A 19,555-nucleotide genomic window follows, 5' to 3' on the forward strand; every position below is an offset into this window, starting at 1 on the left:
TCAGATCAAGGAAATATTTTAATAAATTTATGTTCTTAGGCCAGCTAATAGCTGTTTAAGACCTCTAAGAATATCCCTCATTCACCAAATGTACAACCCCGGGTTGAGTGACGAAGACAGAAATACGAGCACTAGTGATAGCCTTATAGCGCTTCTTGTCAGCTCAGCTGTAGTTATAAGAGCTACCACACTAGACACAAAAGGAGGTAAGAAACACAAAGAGAATAGAAAAAAGATATATAGCATAGTTGCCACAGATTTCTTATACTTCACTAAGTCTATTGCGGGTTGACCAAAGTTCTGAGATGTTCCGTTGGCCTGAATTTGAAGCTGGTGTCGACAAATAATTCGATAAACCTTAAAATAAGCGAGCGATGTAATAAAATAACAAAACGAAAAGTTTGCAATTGTCATTTTAAATAAGGTATTCCAAAAAGCTAGTTCCTTCAAAACTAAAATGTAGACAACTAGTGAAGGAATCGGAAAGAGTAATATTATGATAGCAGCGTAATATCGGTGATGGGATGTTGTAAGAGAGCTCCTAGACATATCAACCATCGTTCAACGGACTGTCATGGTAGCAATAGTGATTTTGACGAAGAGGTCGGTACTAAATCCAGCGATTATTCCAATGACTGCTAATCCATTGAAAATAGAATGGAATGATGTTCTAAAAGAAGTCCTCCTCCAGATTGTGGCTAAAATCAACGCATTTCCCACTACTGCTGGGGCTGATAGGAGAGCGATGGCCACTGCTGTCGAGAAGGTGAGTTCATCACCAGGAGAATCGAGGTTTTGGTCGTTGAAGTCGTCGAAAAAGCTTGGAGAGGTAGAGTTTTGATCAGTAAACTTATGATGACAAGAAGTGTTCACGGAAATGGCGCAGCTTCAGTCATGAACGAGACGATGCCGATCGGATTTCTTGCAAACGCCACCACACCAAAATAGTCAGTGCACTAGGAAGAACTTCTTTTTCCGCCCACAACCCGAACGGCTTGAAACAGATGAGTGCGGCGTCAGTAAAGATTAGCTTTGAGGCCTGAACGATTTGCCCGACGGTTTTTCAATTCGTTTTCTGTCGAGAAATATGCAGCGCAAATTTGGCACGGTTCATTTGACTTTCTGTTCGGCTTTAATTAATTGATGGTTTTTCAAGCCAAGGTTGCATATTGATTAATGTCTTTTGACGAAGTCTTTTGAACAAACGCACCGCCGATATATCATCTCGAAAATAGCTTGTACTGATTACTCATTGATATCACGTTGAGAGTAAATACAATGTCATTCACGAAATTCCCAAGCTTTAAAATAATATGATTTTTCAAATTATTAATCAGGGGTCTTACATGTTTACACGGGTTTCAATGGGTATGGAGAGGTTTTCATAAACCATCTTGAGCCAGTTGCAAGCACAATCTATATATCATAAATAAATATGTCATCTGAAATTAGAAGATCCTCGCAGCTAAGAACACTACTGAAACTAGTAGTTGTAAGTAGGACCTGAAAAAAATTTCAGGCCCGTACGGGATTTGAACCCATAACCTCTGCGATACCGGTGCAGCGCTCTACCAATTGAGCTAACAAGCCAACTGGGAGTTGGTCAATGAATTGGGTACAAATAAACATCCGAGTGAATGAAGATTTTAGTTTTCACTCGGATGTTTATTTGTACCCAATTCATTGACCAACTCCCAGTTGGCTTGTTAGCTCAATTGGTAGAGCGCTGCACCGGTATCGCAGAGGTCATGGGTTCAAATCCCGTACGGGCCTGAAATTTTTTTCAGGTCCTACTTACAACTACTAGTTTCAGTAGTGTTCTTAGCTGCGAGGATCTTCTAATTTCATCTTTCCACCGCAGTGCAAATATGTGAATTTTCATATATCTAAAATCTTCAAATATGTCATCATTCGGCAACTGCCTGGTTCCGTAACCTTTTTAAAACAAATCGGCTTAGTACTTTTGCAAGAAGGCTAATAGCTGTCAAAGTAATTTTATCTAAAATGAAATGAAGCTGACCATGAATTAATTTTTATCAACTTTTCATGCCATTAAGATCTCTAGCTAATCGATATAGCTGATGCATCTTCAAGACTGGATTTAAATCCCTCATGAAAGTCATTGCTAACGTAATTAATTTTATAAGAAAAGAAATAAATATTTACAAAAGTTGAGTTGGACATTTTTGGCAATAAATACAGCATTTTTAATAAATATATCATTTGTGTGCTGGTGACAAAACCGTTCAAGTTTCAATCATAAATGTGTTGAAAAGATCGGGTTCTTTATCCGGCTAACAGCTGTTTAGGCCTAGGCTTGAAAGGTGAACTCTATTTGGCAAATCTAACTAATCGAGTACATTCAGCAGAAATGTTTGGCGGTGGTGTTTTTCATGCACCATAGAACCGGAATACAACATGTCCAACACCACAAATTGCACTTCTCGATACCAAGAGTCGGCTAATTTCAGTTCAGATGATTGTGGCAGAGAACACCAGGTTTCCTTCCTCAGTTCATTTGATTTCTCTACATCAGTCATCATTGCTGTTTTATCACCATCGGCTGTGGTTGGGAATGCACTGATTTTGGCCACCATTTGGAAAAGAACTTTTACTAGGACTTCTTTCCATGTTCTTTTAAGTGGATTGGCGTTAACTGACTTTTTAACAGGACTTCTTGCCCAACCTTTTTTCGCTGCGTCGCTTCTAACAAACTCGATAAACATTCGCACAATTGGCGAGAGCAGCAGTGCATACTTCATTTCCATAACTCTTATTACCATAACGTTGATGTCCATTGAACGATGGCTGTATATGTCTCAAACATCATTTAGTACATCACGTCGTAGATACTTCTTCCTTATTATGGTGTTTTTTCTCCCCATTCCAGCCACTGTTATTTGCGTGTTAGCTAACCATAAAGATCCGGAGTATGAATATATGTTTGCCGTAACCACAGCCATAGAGATGTCGTGTTGTTATCTTATGACATTATTCAGCTATTTCAAAGTTTACCGAATTTTACGCCTTCACCAGCAACAAATTCGTGCCCATTGGGCGTCTCAGACCTTTGGTCGGCCCACCATAGACTTTGCAAAGAACAGGAAATCTGTGGCCACCATGGTGTACATTTTGTTATTGTTTTCTGTCTGTTTCATTCCTTACATTGTTGCAGCTCCCCTAAAATTTACTCCTGATTCCAAATATGAAGAAAGAGCCTGCATTGCTGAGAAAGTGTCACTGGTGCTTGTATTCTTGTCTTCGACACTCAACCCAGGGCTGTATGTCTGGAGGATGAAAGATATCCGTACTGGCCTTAAGCGAATGTTGGGCAGAAGTAATTAGAGAAGCTGCTCCCCCCAGGTCCATGATCTGCCGATGTTTAATATTTAAACCGGAGTAACTGCTGCCAAACATGTATAAACCTAGTGATGACCCTGGCTAACCAAAGAGTTTACTACAGGTTACTGATACAGCAACAGAGCACGGAGTCTGAAGGTCTGACGATCGATTCCTGTTAGGAACAAAGATTTTGCTTACTTTGTCTTGCGTTAGAGACTAGGAGTAATCTACCACTGTAATTAGTTTAAAGACACCTTTCTTTATTGCCTAACAACCTCAAGATTTTATAAAAACATGTTTGCACACACATGGATATTTCATTGACCGTCCTAGAAGGCAGTCGACAAGCAAAAGGAACTCAAAACAACTCATAATTATTTAATGAAGTTGGGTTATCCATGGCCACGGAGAAGATTTAGTGCCGCGGAAAAAGCACCCAACACAATAGCCTCTTATCTTCATATCTCATTAACTGATCAGCCAACCAGTATAGGCCTGTTTCATGTCTTTTGCCCAGAAATAGAAGCCTCCCCTTTTTCTCCATTCATTTTTGAAACCTCTGCTCAGTAACTCTATCACGACTTGAACAGGTTGTGGTACTCAAGAAGATCATGTTTAGCGTCTACGTGCATTTGCGTATCGAAGAGAGGTGCGACTTTGCTTCAATATGGAAAATGATATTAGTTTTAATTTTTCGCAGAGCTGTGATTCAATTACCCCATACAAACCTATTTTTATTACAGGAGGATTCTGTGCCAATGAATAACTGAATAGGTTGAAAACTTCGCTGGTTTTCGCCAGCATTAAAACAAACGCGTCTCAATATTATATATATTATATTATCTGGAGGGCAAACATTAATATCAGCGGTGATAGCTTCTGTAGGGGTAATAAAATTTTAATTATGAATAAACACACTTCTAAAATAAAACTCGCATAAACCTTAACAGGCCATTTTATTATTAAGAGTAATGTATCGAGGCCCATTGGCGCAAGGCGTCATTGTTTTATTTTATCAAAGACTTGCATGGATGATGAAATATAGGTTCAACGGAAATCTTGCCTTCGCAGCTTTGACGTTACTAAGATTAGATAAAGTTCAACAAGGTTTGAGATGCAACATCACACCATACTTGGCAAACATTCGAACTTGAAGTCAATTAAAAGCTCTCGCCGGGTCAATTTGCAAGCATAATGTTTATAGAAAAGGATTCGAAGGACATAAATCAGTACACAGAAGCCCACTCATATTTAATTCTACAAGCAGGAGAAGCAATCGGAAAAGGTATTAAGGGTGAGCAACAAAAGTGCGTCGACAGTGGGTAGGGTGAAAAATAATACTCTAAGAGGAGTCACTCTCCTATAAAATTTGGTGGCAGAGTAAAGCGAAAGTAACTTTGTTCGCTTTTAGCTTTGAAATGCTAACGAATTTGGATTAGGACTGATTATTTCAGTTCTTTGTCAATATATCTGCTTTATTTTACCAAAAAGATAAAACTGAAGATAAGAGAAGATATTAATCGAATTTTGTGAAAATAATTCAAACGACTAATATCGTGTGAAGTTTGGGGTGTAAACTTAGACAGTTTTTCATTGTGAATGTCATTATGTCTAGAGAATGAGAAAAAATTATGAGCAATAACGTTTTGTAACAGTCATGACAGACCCTCGGTGGTATGCCTTCTGCCAGATAGTTCTAATTTAGGATAAAACAAGAAGCATTTGAGGTACTTTCAGGATCAGAATATTCAAGAGCTCTCCAACCACACAGATGACTCTCGGCATTCCTGATTTAAGCTGTACTGACTCGTGTCACATGAGATCCTTAGAATGTCATCAAGATCTTTCTTTGCTCGATCGCCACAACTTGTTTTTCCGTGGCTCCATTCATTTGCTGAGCAGCTAGATATGGCTAATTCCTTTCACCATTTGGTTGAAGATATTCAACAGTGCAGTAAATCCCATCGTCTATGCGGTATTTCATGAGTCCTTTCGAAAAGGCTTTAGGGACATTTTCTGTTGTGATAAGTTCCTCGAACGTAACACAAGGGATCTGGGATTGCAGCAATGCACTAATACCCAAAGGAAACGTGAGCCAGCTCAACATGTCCAATTTCTAAATTTTCATCATATAATTCACTGTGCAATCTATGACAAATAGAAGTCCTGTTACCGTGCACGTGTTCAGTATGGGACCACGCAAACCACGACGGCGACGGTAACGAGTACATAGAAAAACAAACGATTTAATTGGCAGAACAATAGCCTAGCACGTGCGTTTTAAAACTTTGTACATTTCTAAGCCATCCCATGCAAAACAACAACTTGAAATCCCCCCAATTTGCTTCGTCTGCGAACCGAAACCGCGACGGCAAATTATTTTAATTTCCATTTGGAACTCAATATTTCTTTTATACGTTATGGTGAAGTTGAAGTGTGACGCCGTATGAGACGGTAAACAAATGCAGCCATTTTAAAATTCTAATTAAAGGCAGAAATTCATTTTTAAATCGATGTCTCCCTTAGCGTTGCTGTCCTGACTGTTAAAGGTCCCTAGTGATAAACCACAGATGACGTCAAAAGGTGATTAGAACAAAAAAAGGTTTACTGACGAGAAGCAGCCAAGTATGTCACTGATGTACTTACCGCATTTCAACGTCTTCTGTGATCTACTACTGTACAGATCAACGGCAACATGGAATCTATTTGTTTTGTATGATGACAAAGCAAAATATTGAAAAAAGTGGTGTCAGCTATGTGTCTGTCTTCCAATAGATGATATGTATCTATGAACCAGTCATAGTGCATAATTTAGCTTTTCATATAAGCAGAACCTTCATTTCATTCTCGAATGCTGAGCAAGGAATATCAAGCTTCACGAACCGCCAAACATTATGCCAAGCAAGAACTACCATCAGGGCAGAGTTATTGTTAAATGAAACAGTTTCATTTTATTTTTTACCTTGGCATTGTGATTATATTTACTGTTATCATTACTATGACTCTACAGGATAACTCTACAAGTTAGCTTTAAAAGACAAGAAAACATCATGTAAATACTTTGAATAATATCATGGTAGTTTTTCTTCATTCTGTCCCTCGTTTTCATTACATAACGAAACGAAAAAACTTAGAATAAACTGTGCTTAATGCTTTTCATACAGTTACTGAGACAACCTTTATTATTTACAGATTCCTTGACTATTTTCTCGTAACTTTTAATAAACCCTGCCATTAAATCAGGCAGATGGACTATATATCTGCAGAAACACAATTTTTTGGCAGCTTCAAATTATAGCATAATGCAGTTTAAAAGGACTGATGAAAAGAAAATGGCGTCACTTAAATTTGGTGCGAATTTCTTTTTTATCTGTGTATGGTTAACAGTTGCTTCAGACCAGCCCGAATATCCCTCATTCTCCAAAAGTACAAAACTGGGCTGAGAGAAGAAGATAGAAATACAAGCGCAACAGAGACTTTCTCGGTGACCATTCCAGCTTTCGAACGTGTAATAAAATCGACAGGAACAGCCACAGTAAATGGTATGAAACATACAGAGAACAGCAATAAAATATATATCATAGTGGCAACGGATCTTTTGTATTTTTCCATATTTATTGCATTCTGACCAAATCTTTGAGTTGACACTTCGCTGGCTTTAATCTGCTGTTGATGATGTCAAATGATCTTATAAACTTTATAATAAGCGAATAATATGATTATATAACAAAACGAAATTTCTGAGACCATAGTTATCTCATATATATTTTCATATCGGAAGTTTTGATGTATTAAAACCCGAATTACAACGTTGGGAATAGGGAGGAATAGCATTAAAATTAGAATGAAATATCTACGACGGGATGTGATGAAGGAGCTTCGAGACATATACAGCCATCGCTCAATGGACATCGCTGTTATGGTTAGAATTGTGACGGAGACAAAGAAATGGGCAGTTGCTTCGCCTACGGTATGCAAGATGGCAGCAAGATTTGTATTATCCTTTACCTTCGAATTCTTCGTTGGAGATGTTAGAAAGCTCGCTGCATAACATGGCTGAGCAATGAGTCCTGTACAAAGATCGTTTAATGCTATTCTACTCAAAAGGATATGAAAGGTTGTTCGTGGAAAAGTTTTTCTCCAAACTGTCGCCAAAATGATCGCATTTCCTACCACAGCTATAGCGGTTGCCTTTGAAAAAATAACTACCGAACGAAATTTGTCATTGTCTTTCCAATTATGGTCGTCTGAGTTATACATTTGCTCTCACGAAGGGCTAACGCTTGAAATGTTAGACTTACAAACTCTTTACGGTGGTAATTTGCACTATCGACTCAGTTGGTAACATCGGCCAAATTATCTTGAGTTATACAACGCTGTGTTCGCAGCTTAATGAAGCTTTTGAAGTGAACGTTAGAATAAAAGTCTTTTTTGTAGCTGTCCGATGAACCTCGAAGGTTTACGCTCTACATTGAATTTTCATCGACTGATGAGCTAATTTATCACCTGTTTCCTCTTAGAAAGTAATGAAATAAAGCGCAGCCTTTCAAACGAATACATTGTTTTAACTTTTGCAGCCGCATGCTGTTTCCGTTTTAATCCCTTTCTTTTTCTTTAGATAATTTAAAATGCAAAGCGTATTGTAGATCACTAACACAAATCAATGTTTGCATAATCAATGCTGTAAGTTAAATAACAGATCATGCCCCCATTTTAATAACATTGTTATTGGCATTAGTGTCCGAAATTAATTTTTTCACTAAATAAGATCGTCCAACCAAAACCCGTATGTTATAGATTGTTAGGAAAACTTCAAACAGATTTTTTAAATTTATATTAAACCTCCGAAGAAAAAATGTAGAAGTTAATTAAACTTTGGATTTAATTTATTGTACAACTTTAAATGTGAATAAGGCTACTTTACCAAGAAAGCCTCTTAATGAAAACCTGTATGATATTAATACTCTCTTTCGGAAATTACTTTGACTAAAATCAATTTAACTTGACTTAAAATCAATCAAAACGCAACAGAAAAACCGTTTTCCTTAACAGTTTGAAAAATTGTTTTCCTGAGACCATAACTATTATTTCTTATTCTCCAAAGGTACAACCCTGGATTGAAAGACGATGACAAAAACATCAGCATCACTGGTGCCATGGCAGAGAGCTGTCCTTTCTTCGTCCCTTGCCAGCCGTTGTGAATTAACATATCCACGTACCGTAGTGGAAATAACGCACAGCAAGACACAGATTGAGAATAACAATAAAATACATAGCATAGATGCTACAGGTTTGTTTTACTTTGATAAGTCAATTGCGGGTTAACTAAAGTTCTGAAAAAGTCCGCCGCCTTGAATTTTGCTATTATAACGGCGAATAATCCGATAAACTTTGAAATAAGCGAGCATTGCCCAGGAGAACAAAATGAAATCTCTGAGTTCACCCCTATTAACAATATATTAAAAAAAAAAGCTAGATCGTTTGTATATAAAAATGAAAGGAAAACGGTTGGAATCAGAAGGAGTGATTTCTTAAAGGATCATCGAGACATCTGCATCCAAGTTTCAAAGCACATCAAGGTCATGGTAAAGATAATAATTGTGGCAAAAAAAAGACAAAGCTTCACGAACTGAGGACAAATGGCGCTTAGTTATCCTGTGACAACGTCGAATCTGTAAAAGCTTTAACCAATATGCTCAAAGCATGAAGGGGCCCACCGATTAGATCACCCAAAAAGTCAGTCATTGCCAATCTAACGAGAAAAATATGGAACGAAGTTCTCGCAAAGTTCCTCTTCCGAATCGTCGCTAAAATCAACCCATTCTTCACCACCGCCAAGGGCGATAAAACTGCCACTATCGCTGCCGCTGAAATATCATTGTTTTATCGTTGTGGTCGTCTGAAGAGCATAGAAACGTAGACTTTTGATCTGTACATGTATGGCAAGAAATATTATTACTTGGGCTTCCCAAGGTGGATCGAGAAACAATAATAGAAGGATATCAGTACTGTGATATGACAATATAACATTAAATCTAAAATTGAAAGCTCATTAACTCCTATTCCACCTTCAGAAATTACAACTTTATTACGATTTATACAACCAAGTGTGACAAATTCTTTCATCACAGCATCGGTTGTGACCCTCTTACAAGAAAGAGTTCTTTCTAGTATCTGATACTTAGGTAATCAGACATCACCAGAGTACGGCAACATAACTTAGTTTAAAATTATTCATTGTTAATGTTGCTGCTGATGAGATTCCATTTGTTAAAAACATATTTATCGTGTTAGCGTTTACAGCTGTTACATTTACAATTGTCATTACAGTGTCTGTTTAGTTGTTTCTGATATTAATTGGTGAATTACATGTGAAAGTCGCTGGCCATCAGGTTGAGTTGTAACTTCAACTTAGTTCATTTAGGTTTAAGAAGTAAAACATAGAGTCTTAGAATTCTTTGTTTGCCAACATTAATTACCATCAGTTTCAGTTGTAACTTCATAAAAAGTAAGAAGTCTTTATAATTTCAAAGAAAACATCAAAATATTGGGATATCACTTTTTATCATATATTTTGAAAACACAATTATTTTTTGACATTCACCAAGAAAAAGAAGACCACTCTTACATTTTAACATAGATCAGAATATATGAGTAATTATTTGTTAAATAAACATGGGCTAAACCTATGGGGTAAAAATGATGAACAAGAACTGTTTTCACTTTTATAATCTGGAGACTTACAGCGGCTCACTGCTTGAATGATTTTTCCATCAGGTTTTTTTAATATTAATCTCGGATTGTTTCATTGCCGCTCAAGTTTGAATAAATTATTAAATATATTAATTTTATTTTTGTTTGTTTTCAGTCGCTGTTTATCGATTTGCTTCAGATGTCTTTCAAATCAGCTCATCTTGACAGTCATACAATCACTCAGTTTTTTTGACATGTGTTTCTTTATTGAAGCTGTTGGTTTTTTGTTGATTACTTACTGACATCATGTTTGGGGTAATTATTATCCTTTTAAGAGCCCCTGAAGCTGTCAAAATAAACTGTGATGAAATTAAATTAAAAATTTAAATTCTTTTTTCCTTTTGAGATTTGGTCATGAGTAGAATTACTTGATAACATTTTTAATTATTTATGACTTTTGCTTCGCAAATGTCATTTGGTTCATCTGTTCAAACCTATTGTAGTTACCTCACGAAAGCCAATGCAAAGATAATAAATACTGTAAGAAAAAGGGACAGAAGTTTACCTAAGCTTACATTTGTCGTTTTTACCCGTAATTACATCTTTCATTTATTAGGAAAGCTGACTTTAATGCCAAATATAGTTATTTATGTACCATCTCTTAGGAATTTTTATACAGCCTCTTTGGAAATACGCGTAAACTCACAAAGAATACTGTACGACGAAATCAAATTTTCGTTCAGTTCACTAGCTGTTTTTGCAATTATATTTAAGAATCGACAGTACATAACTAAGGCCTAAGTAGTACAATTTTTACCCTGGAAATAATGTTTCTACTTTGTTTTAGAAAGAACTGCGTCAACCATGAAATTGGAATTTCTTGTTGACTGAAATAGCCATGTACATTTAAATGCTTTTCTTCGACGGTTTTTCGGAAGCACACTTGTTACTTCAGTTGTGTCTCCACGAAGACCTCTACTCAAATCAAGGAATTATTTTGATTATTTGACAAAATTTATGTTCTTAAGCTAGCTAATAGCTGTTTAAGACCCCTACGGATGTCCCTCATTCTCCAAATGTACAACCCTGGGTTGAGTGACGAAGACAGAAATACGAACACTAGTGATAGGCTTATAACGCTTTTTGACACTTGAGTTGTAGTTTTAAGAGCTATCGCATTAGACATAGCAAAAGGTAAGAAACACATAGAAAATAGCAAAAAGATATATAGCATAGTTGCCACAGATTTCTTGTACTTCGCTAAGTCTATTGCGGGTTGACCAAAGTTCTGAGATGTTCCGTTAGCCTGAGTTTGAAGCTGGTGACGACGAATAATTTGATAAACCTTAAAATAGGCGAACGATATGGTAACATAACAAAACGAAAATTTTGCAATTGTCACTTTAAATAAGGTATTCCAAAAAGCTGGTTCCTTCAAAGCTAAACTGTAGAAGGGATTGGAAAGAGTAATATTACGATAGCAGCGTAATATCGGCGATGGGATGTTGTAAGAGATCTCCTTGACATATGCAACCATCGTTCAACGGACATCACTGTCATGGTAGCAATAGTGATGTTGCCCAAGAGGTAGGTGCTAAATCCAGTGATTATTCCAATGACATTTATTACCTCTGAATTGTCTTGTATTTCTGCCGCGTTTTTTCCTTCTATCAAGCGGAACGAAGCGTACAAAGGCTGGGAAATAAGCCCTGTTAGAAAGTCAGTGACTGCTAATCCACTGAGAATAGAATGGAATGATGTTCTAATAAAAGTCCTCCTCCAGATTGTGGCTAAAATCAACGCATTTCCCACTACTGCTGGGGCTGGTAGGAGAGCGATGACCACTGCTGTCGAGAAGGTGATTTCATTACCAGGGGAATCGAGGTTTTTGTCGCTGAAGTTGTCTAAAGACCTTGGAGACGTAGAGTTTTGTTTCGTAAACATGTAATGAGAAGTGTTCACGGACATGGCGCAGCTTAAGTGATGCATGTGACAATGCCGATCGGATTTCTTGCTAAAGCCACCACCCAAAAATAATCAGCGCACGAGGAAGAACTTCTTTTTGCACCCACAACCCGAGTGACTTGAAACAGATGAATGCTGCGTCGGTAAAGATTAACTTTGGGGCTTGAACGATTTGCCCGATGCTGTTTCAATTCGTTTTCTGTCGAGAAATTTACAGGGCAAATTTAACACGGTTCGTCTGACTTTCTGTTCGGCTTTAATTAATTGATGGTTTTTCCAGCCAAGGTTTAAAGTGCATCTTGATGAACTTCAATGCAGACGTCTTTTAAATTATTTGCACCGCTTATATATCATCTCGACTATCATATACAAACCGTCAATAACTTTTGTTGATTACTCAATGGCGACACCTTGAGAGTAAATACAAAGTCATTCACGAAATTCCTAGGCTTTAAAATGATATGATTTTTCAAATTATTAATCAAGAGTCTTCCATGTTTACACGGGTTTCAATGGGTTTTTCAATGTTTCAACTAATAACTGATCCATACTTGAAAAGCAAATCTAATTAACCAAGTAAATTAGGCGGAAAATTGATGAGGTGGTCTTTTCCATGCACCATAGCGCCGGAATACAACATGTCAAACAACAAGAATTGTACTTTTCGATATCAAGAGTCGGCTAATTTTAGTTCAGATAATTGTGGCAGACAACACAACTTATTTACTAAACCTCTGCCCGGTAACTGTATGATGACTGGAACAGGCTGTGGTATATAAGAGGATCATGTTCAGCGTGTACGTGCATTTGTGCATCAAAGACAGGTGCAACTTTGCTTTAATATGCAAAATAATATTGGGGTCAATTTTTCACAGAGCTGTGATCCAATTACCCCAAAGAAATTAATTTTTATTACAGGAGGATTCTGTGCGAATGAATAATTAAATATGTTGAAAAACTTCCATGGATGTCAGTCACAGGCACTAAAACAAACGCGTCCCAATATTAATTTTCTGGAAGGCAAACATTAATATCTGCGGTGATAGCTTCTGTAGGGGGTAATGAAAGTGTTTATCATAACGGAATAAGCACATGTCTAAAGTATAGCTTTCATACTCGCATAAACCTTTCACAGGCCATTTCATTACTAGGTGTGGTGTAGATTACCACGAAAAACAAAGCCCAAGTCCCAAACATAGTCTATTATTTTCGTTATTGTTGTATTTTATCAAAGAACTGCATGCATAGTGAAACATGGGTTCAACGGAAATCTTGCCTTCGCAGCTTTGACGTTACTAATATTAAAAAAGGTTCAACATGGTTCGAGATGCAACATCACACCATACTTGGCAAACACTCGGACCTGAAGTCAATTAAAAGCTCTCGCCTAGTCAATTTGCAAGCATAATGATTATAGTAAAGGATTCGAAGGACAGAAATAAGTACACAGAAGCCCACACATATCTAATTCTAAAAGTAGTTGAAGCAATCGGTAAAAGTATTAAGGATGAGCAACAAAAATGTGTCAACAGGGGGTAGAGTGAAAAATAATACACTTAGAGAAGTCACTATCCTCTAAAATTTGGTGGCAGAGTAAAGTGAAAGTAATTGTGTTCGCTTTTAGCTTTGAAACGCCAACAAAATTGGATGAAGACTGGTTATTTCATTTCTTTGTCAATTTATCTGCTTTATTTCAACTAAAAGATAAAACTGAAGATAAGAGACGATATTAATAGACCTTTGTGAAAATCATTCATACGACTAATATCAAGTGAAGTTTAGAGCGGAAAATTAGACTCCGTTTTCCATTGTGAGTGTCATTAAAACAATTAGAAAAAATTATGAGCAATAACGTTTTGTAACAGTCATGACCGACATTCGGTGGTATGCCTTCTGCCAGATAGTTCTAATTTAGGACAAAACAAGAAACATTTAAGGTACTTTCAGGATCAGAATATTCTAGAGCTCTCCAACCACATAGATCACTCTCGGCATTGCTGATTCAAGCTGTACTGGCACATAACATCCTTAGAATACCATCAAGATCTTTCTTTGCTCGATCGCTAACGAAGTCGACTCATAATTTGTATGAGAAGAGATTATTACTTCGAGTAACGTTCGATGAAAAGTTTAGAACGTTATTTTATAACTTTATTTCAAATCCTAGAAGATCTCAGAATCATTTCATTCCAGAATTGATTTTGTTCATATTTATATATATTTTTTTTCCAGCAGAGTTACTGGACTATTCTCTCAGTTCCAGAGTAGCATTCTCGTTACTGACGGGTGTGCTGTTTCTTTTCTCCTTCACTGGTAGCTCGTCAGTCATTCACATTGTTGGGAAAACCAAAACATGAAGTCTACCACTTATCTGCTGATACTCAACATGGCGTGCGTAGATTTGGTGATATCGACATGGACTGGTGCTATGTTAATCAGACATTTGCTCTTTAGATCAATTTGGCCCTTCGGAAGTTTTGGAATAGTGTTATGCAAAACAAGCCTGTACATTGCTTTGGTTTCCTTTCTTGCGTGCATTTTTAGCTTGGTTGGTATAACAATAGATCGCTTCATGGCAGTCAGTCGACCCCTGAAACTCAAGCCTTGGTCAAAATGGACCAAAATGGCCGTTTCAGTCATATGGGTAACGTCCTTTCTGCTGCCAGTTGGTAAGTTGTTGGAAATAGATGAAATACCCAATCAGTCAGGGAACACTACGTGTAGTGCTACGATATCCCATGCCAATTTCATGACACTCGCGTCGTGTTTTCTATTGCCGTTTACGTTAATGACAGTCCTTTATCCTATGATCAGTCGTCGTCTCTGGAAGAGGAAGGTGCCAGAGGAATTCAACGCCCAGCAACAGCAAATAGCATATCACACGGCGCGAAGAGTCACACTTTTGATAATAAGGCTATGGAGACATTCTCGGTTGTGACAAGTTCCTTGCCCACAATACAAGGGATCTGGGACTGAAACAATGCGCTAATACCCAAACGAAACGTAAGCCAGCTCAACACGTCCAATTACTAAACTTCAATTCTATAACTTACTGTGGAATGTATGACAAATAAAAGCCCTGGTACCGTGGGCATGTTCAGCGATAAACCACTCATGACCCCAAAAGGAGATTAGAACAAAAACGTGGCTCACTGATGAGAAGCAGCCGAGTATGTCACTGATGTTCTTACCACATTTTGACTTCTTCAATGATCTACTACTGTTCAGACTAACGGCAACATGGAAGCTATTTGTTTTGTATGATGACAAAGCAAAATATTGGAAATAGTTGTGTCAGCTATGTGTCTGTCATTCTATAGATCATATGTATGAACCAATCAAAGTGCATGTATTATTTAGCTTTTCATATGGAGAGAATCTTCATTTCATTCTCGAATGCTGTGAAAGAATTATCAAGCTTAACGAAACGCCAAACATCATTCTAAGCAGGAACCAAATGAAATAGTGTCATTTTATTTTGTATCTTGGCATCGTAATTATATTTTCTGTTATTATTATTATGACTGTACAAGATAACTTTACAAGTTGACTCTAAAAGACAAGAAAACATTATGTAAACACTCTAATTGGTATCATGGGAGTCTGTTTTCGTTGTGTTCCCCGCGTTCCTTCCAGAAGGAAGCGAAAAAACCACAGAATAGCACACCCATTCTAAATGCTTTTTATACAGTGATTCAACCTTGATTCTCGACAGGTTCCTTTTTTCATAACTTTTAAAAAACGCTGCCATTAAATCAGGCAGATGAACTATATATCTGCGGAAACACAATTTTTTTAGCAGCATGAAATTGTAGCATAATGCAGTTTAAAGGGACTGATGATTAACGTGCAACCCAAATTTGGTGCGAATTTCTTCTACCTGTGTATGGCTAACAGTTGCCTCAGACCAGCCCGAATATCCTTCATTCTCCAAAAGTACAAAACTGGGCTGAGAGAAAAAGAGAGCAATACAAGCACAATAGACACATTCTCATTGACCATTCAAGCTTTCGAACGTGTACTAGAATCGACAGGAACAGCCACAGCAAATGATATGAACATAGAGAAAACAGCAATAAAATAAATGTCATGGTGGCCACGGATCTTTTGTACTTTTCCAGATTTATTGCATTCCGACCAAATCTTTGAGATGAAACTTCGCTGGCTTTAATCTGCTGTTGATGATGTCGAATGATCTTAAAAACTTTATAATAAGCGAATGATATGATTATATAACAAAATGAAATTTGTGAGGTTGTATTTATCTCAAATATTTTTTCATACCGGAAATTCTGGTGCAGTAAACCTCGAATTACAACTGTGGGAATAGAGGGGAACAGCACCAAAATTAAAGCAAAATATCTACGACGGGATGTGATGAAGGATCTTCGAGACAAATAAAGCAATCGCTCAGTGGACATTGCTGTTATGGTAAGAATGGTAACAGAGACGAAGAAATTGGCAGTTGCTTCGCCTATGGCATGCAAGGTGGCAATAACCTTTGGATTATCCTTTACCTTAGAATGCTTCGTTGGAAATATTAGAAAGCTCGTAGCTTAACATGGCTGAGCAGTGAGTCCTGTACAAAGATCGTTTAATGCTATTCCACTCAAAAGGATATAAAACAGTGTTCTTGGAAAAGTTCTTCTTCAAATTGTCACCAAAATGATTGCATTTCCTACCACAGCCACGGATGATAACATGGCTTAGGGTTAGGGTTAGGGTTAGTGTGGGTGTGAATAAATAACTACGAAACGAAAGTTGTCATTGTTTTTCCAGTTGTGGTCGTCTGAGTTATACATTTGCTCTCACGAAGGGCTAACACCAAATTATATATCTTGAGTTGTACGACGCTATATTCTTAGCTTAATGAAGCTTTTGAAGTGAACGTTAAAATAAAAATCTTTTTTGTAGCTGTCTGATGAATTCGAAGGTTTACCCCCTACATTGATGCTTTATCAGTGGAATCGAGGTCTTTATCGTTGTGATCGTCTGAAAAGCATAGGAAAGCAGACTTTCGCTCTGCATATGTATGACAAGAAGTATTTTTGAACATGGTGTAGCTTCGGTGGTGAACGTGAAAATCTCGATCAGATTTCTTGCAAAACCTACGGGCCAAAAGTGATGCAAAAGAACTATTTACACCTTTACAATCTGGTGACTTATTGCAGCTAGCTGCTTAAATGATTTTTCCAACAGGTTTTTGAACAATAATCTCGGTTTGTTTCATTAATGGTTAAGTTTAAATGATTTATTTTTTTGTTGTTGTTTCCAGTCACTTTTTATCGATTTGCTCCAGATATCTTTCAAACCAGCCCATCTCGACAGTCATACAAACACTCAGTTTTTTGACAAAAGTTTCTTTATTGAAGCTGATAGTTTTTGTTGATTATTTATCGACATCATGTTGGGAGTAATTATTATCCTTTCAAGACCCCTTGAAGCTATTAACATAAGCTGAGATGAAATTCAATTAAAAATTTGATTTCTCATTTTTCTTTTGAGATTTGTGTTTGAGTAGAATTACCTGATAACGTTTATGAATTTTGCTTCGCAAATATCATCTGGTTCATCTGTCCAAAGCCTACTGTAGCTACCCCACGAAAGCAAAAGCATAGATAATTAATAGTACAAGAAAAGCGATGGAAGTTACGCTAAACTTTTGACCCGTAATTACATCTTTGAATTATTGGGACAGCTGACTTTAAAGCCAAATATAATTATGTGTCATCTCTTAGGAAGTCTTATACAGCTCCTTGGAAATACGTGTAAACTTCACAAAGAATGTTAGAACAAATCTAATATTACGTTCAGTTCACTCGCTATTTTTGCAGGTTTATTTTAGAATCGGCAGTACATAGCAAGGGCGTAAGTAGGACAACTTTTATGCTAGAAAAAATGTTTCTACTATGTTGTAGAAAGAACTGTGTCAAACATGAAATTTGAATTTCTTGTGGGCTGGAATAGCCATGTATATTTAAATGCATTTTTTCAAGAGTTTATCGGATGTACACTAGTTAGGTTAGTTTTGTCTCTACAAATCTCTCTACTCAAATCAAGCATCTCCATTTTGATAAATTTATAACATTTATGGTCTTAAGCTAGCTAATAGCTGTTTAAGACCTCTACGGATGTCCCTCATTCTCCAAATGTACAACCCTGGGTTGAGTGACGAAGACAGAAATACGAGCACTTGTGATAGATCCAACGCGCATTGGGTCACTTCCGTTGTTGTTATAAGAGCTATCGCACTCGACACAGCAAAAGGTGAGAAACACACAGAGAATAGCAAAAAGATATACAGCATGGATGCCACAGATTTCTTATACTTCGTTAAGTCTATTGCGGGTTGACTAAATATCTGAGATATTCCAGTGGCCTGAGTTTGAAGCTGGTGTCGACGAATAATTCGATAAACCTTAAAATAAGCGAACGATGTAATAAAATAACAAAACGAAAAGTTAGCAATTGTCACTTTAAATAAGGTATTCCAAAGAGCTGGTTCCTTCAAAACTAAACTGTAGACAACTAGTGAAGGAATCGGAAAGAGTAATATTACGATAGCAGCGTAATGTCGGTGATGGGATGTTGTAAGAGATCTCCTTGACATGTGCAACCATCGTTCAATGGACATAACTGTCATGGTAGCAATAGTGATGTTGACCAAGAGGTAGGTGCTAAATCCAGTGATTATTCCAATGACAATCACTACCTCTGGATTATCTTGTATAACTGGCGCGTTTTTTCCATGTATCAAGTGGAGCGAAGCGTAAAAAGGCTGGGAAATAAGCCCTGTTAGAAAGTCAGTGACTGCTAATCCACTGAGAATAGAATGGAATGATGTTCTAATAAAAGTCCTCCTCCAGATTGTGGCTAAAATCAACGCATTTCCCACTACTGCTGGGGCTGATAGGAGAGCGATGACCACTGCTGTCGAGAAGGTGAGTTCATCACCAGGGGAATCGAGGTTTTGGTCGCTGAAGTCGTCGAAAGAGCTTGGAGACGTAGAGTTTTGATCAGTAAACTTATGATGACAAGAAGTGTTCACGGACATGGCGCAGCTTCAGTGATGAATGTGACAATGCCGATCGGATTTCTTGTAAACGCCACCACACGAAAATAATCAGTGCACGAGGAGGAACTTTTTTCTGCCCACAACTCGAACGGCTTGAAACAGATGAGTGCGGCGTCAGTAAAGATTAGCTTTAAGGCTTGAACGATTTGCCCGACGGTTTTTCAATTCGTTTTCTGTCGAGAAATATGCAGCGCAAATTTGGCACGGTTCGTTTGACTTTCTGTTCGGCTTTAATTGAATGGGTTTTTCTAGCCAAGGTTGCATCTTTATTAATGTCTTTTGAAGATGTGTTTTTAACAAACGCACCACTGATAGATCATCTCGACAATAGCTTTTACTGATTACTCATTGAGGTCACGTTGAGGGTTAATACAATGTCATTCACGAAACTTCCCAGGCTTTAAAATAAATGTTTTAAATTATTAATCAGGGGTCTTACATGTTTACACGGGTTTCAATGGGTATGGAGCCAGGTGCAAA

At 37.3% G+C, this 19,555-nt stretch overlaps 2 protein-coding genes and 2 pseudogenes across 2 annotated transcripts; 1 reads left to right on the forward strand and 3 right to left on the reverse strand.

The window, feature by feature from the left end:
• LOC113665809 (uncharacterized) lies at nt 1-1,393 on the reverse strand (annotated as a pseudogene).
• Nucleotides 1,394-1,903: 510 nt separating this feature from the next.
• On the forward strand, nt 1,904-4,291 carry LOC149034588 (high-affinity lysophosphatidic acid receptor-like). The gene has a single exon (XM_089193496.1). The coding sequence runs from the start codon at nt 2,419-2,421 to the stop codon at nt 3,343-3,345; it is 927 nt and encodes a 308-aa protein (XP_089049622.1). The 5' UTR covers nt 1,904-2,418; the 3' UTR covers nt 3,346-4,291.
• Nucleotides 4,292-10,279: 5,988 nt separating this feature from the next.
• On the reverse strand, nt 10,280-12,307 carry LOC149034589 (high-affinity lysophosphatidic acid receptor-like; annotated as a pseudogene).
• A 5,332-nt stretch (nt 12,308-17,639) lies between these two features.
• LOC113665813 (high-affinity lysophosphatidic acid receptor-like) lies at nt 17,640-19,353 on the reverse strand. The gene has a single exon (XM_027181534.2). The coding sequence runs from the start codon at nt 19,052-19,054 to the stop codon at nt 18,089-18,091; it is 966 nt and encodes a 321-aa protein (XP_027037335.2). The 5' UTR covers nt 19,055-19,353; the 3' UTR covers nt 17,640-18,088.
• Between the last annotated feature and the right edge of the window lie 202 nt (nt 19,354-19,555).

Source organism: Pocillopora damicornis, chromosome 14 (assembly GCF_964200805.1).
Source record: "Pocillopora damicornis chromosome 14, jaPocDami1.2, whole genome shotgun sequence".
NCBI lineage: Eukaryota > Metazoa > Cnidaria > Anthozoa > Scleractinia > Pocilloporidae > Pocillopora > Pocillopora damicornis.

Bases quoted from the DNA above. Each gene is read 5' to 3' on its own strand.
- LOC149034588 (XM_089193496.1), top strand. From the start codon at position 2,419: ATGTCCAACACCACAAATTGCACTTCTCGATACCAAGAGTCGGCTAAT.
- LOC113665813 (XM_027181534.2), bottom strand. From the start codon at position 19,054: ATGTCCGTGAACACTTCTTGTCATCATAAGTTTACTGATCAAAACTCT.